This window comes from Acyrthosiphon pisum, chromosome X, assembly GCF_005508785.2.
Source record: "Acyrthosiphon pisum isolate AL4f chromosome X, pea_aphid_22Mar2018_4r6ur, whole genome shotgun sequence".
NCBI lineage: Eukaryota > Metazoa > Arthropoda > Insecta > Hemiptera > Aphididae > Acyrthosiphon > Acyrthosiphon pisum.
The window spans coordinates 39,893,878-39,895,539 of NC_042493.1; the positions used below are offsets into that span (position 1 = coordinate 39,893,878).

At 26.8% G+C, this 1,662-nt stretch overlaps 1 protein-coding gene across 1 annotated transcript; it reads left to right on the forward strand.

Annotated features, from left to right (window-relative positions):
• The first annotated feature begins 443 nt into the window (after positions 1-443).
• On the forward strand, positions 444-1,328 carry LOC103309318 (protein ANTAGONIST OF LIKE HETEROCHROMATIN PROTEIN 1-like). The gene has a single exon (XM_008184481.1). The coding sequence runs from the start codon at positions 444-446 to the stop codon at positions 1,326-1,328; it is 885 nt and encodes a 294-aa protein (XP_008182703.1).
• Positions 1,329-1,662: the final 334 nt, after the last annotated feature.

Consider the following 1,662-nt stretch of genomic DNA (forward strand, 5'->3'; position numbering starts at 1 on the left):
TAACTTTCAAGTATACGGTATATCGGCATAAAATAAAGTTTGCCCCCTCGTAAAAACTGCCCAAGTTACGCCCATGTGTATGTATACCTAACCTTTGGCATTAAACATTTAAAATGGTACTCAAATTTTTTAAATATTTTAATGTTTAAATGATACAAGTAGGTATTTAATATTATACATGTATATTGTATACCTACTGAATTCTGACATTAGAATTTAGAACACTGAACATTGTGTTAAAATAATAAAAAAATAGTGTTTTTATTTGTGTTAAAAAAAATTTCAATGTTTCACGTTTTTGTGAAATATAAAAAAAAAAACTTTTAAAATGGCATTAGTATAATATATTATTATTCATACACTATCTCTATTGTTTTTAATATTATATTATATATTATATTTATTATTTTTTTAATAACAGATACTTAGCAACCGGAGATTCAATGAAAACTATTTCGTTCAGCTATCGTTTAGGTCTTTCTACTGTATACCAAATCATCATAGAAGTATGTTATGCAATTATTGAAATTGTTATACTAGAAGTTATGCCTGTTCCAACGGAACAAAAGTGGAAAGAAATCGCATCAGAGTTTTGGACTTGCTGGAACTTCCCCAATTGTTTAGGTGCTATCGATGGCAAACATGTTACAATCCAAGCTCCTCCTAATAGTGGATCACAATATTTTTGTTATAAAAAAACATTTTCTATAGTCTTATTAGCATTAGTTGATGCTCATTATAATTTTATAGCTGTAGATGTGGGAAGTTTTGGTAAAAATAGTGATGGAGGCATCATGGCTCATTCAAAATTAGGGAAAGCTCTTGATCAAAATAAACTGAATGTACCACCAAAAGAAGCGTTGCCAGGAACTGCAAATGATGTACCATACGTTATTGTAGGCGATGAAGCCTTCCCATTAAAAACGTATTTACTGAGACTATATCCCGCAAAACAGCTAGATTGTAATGAAAAAAGAGTATACAACTATCGTCTATGCCGGGCAAGACGAGTTGTGGAAAATGCATTTGGTCTATTATCACAAAAGTTTAGAATATATAATAGACGAATGCAAGCTAAACCAGAAAATGCTGATGTAATTATATTAACAACATGTGTACTTCACAATTTTATAAAAAAATATGACGGGAAGTTAACTTATGTACGTGACAATAAACAAACGAGTGAGGACCATTCAACTCCTATAAATTTGACGAACATTTCAGTACAAGGTGGAAATGCAACACGAGAAGCTTTTGGTATCAGAGAAACATACAAGCATTTTTTTAATTCCCCATGTGGTTCTATTCCATGGCAAAATAATGTTTAATACTTAACTTATAAAATACTTATAATATTTTATACATATTTCTTTACCTAATGTTTAATGTTTATATCAAAATTCTTTGTTATATATAAAAATTGGTACTTATATTATGTTAAAATAATTATTTACTAAAATAATTAAATTACTATTTAATTATTTAATTACTAAAATAATTACATTATAATATTATATACAATATACATCAATACATTATTACATTATTATAAATCTCAATTATTAAATAAAATGAAGTTATATTATATAAGTTAAACTGTATATATTATATATAATATATATAATATTACCTACACTCAAATATTATATTATCTTACCTGTT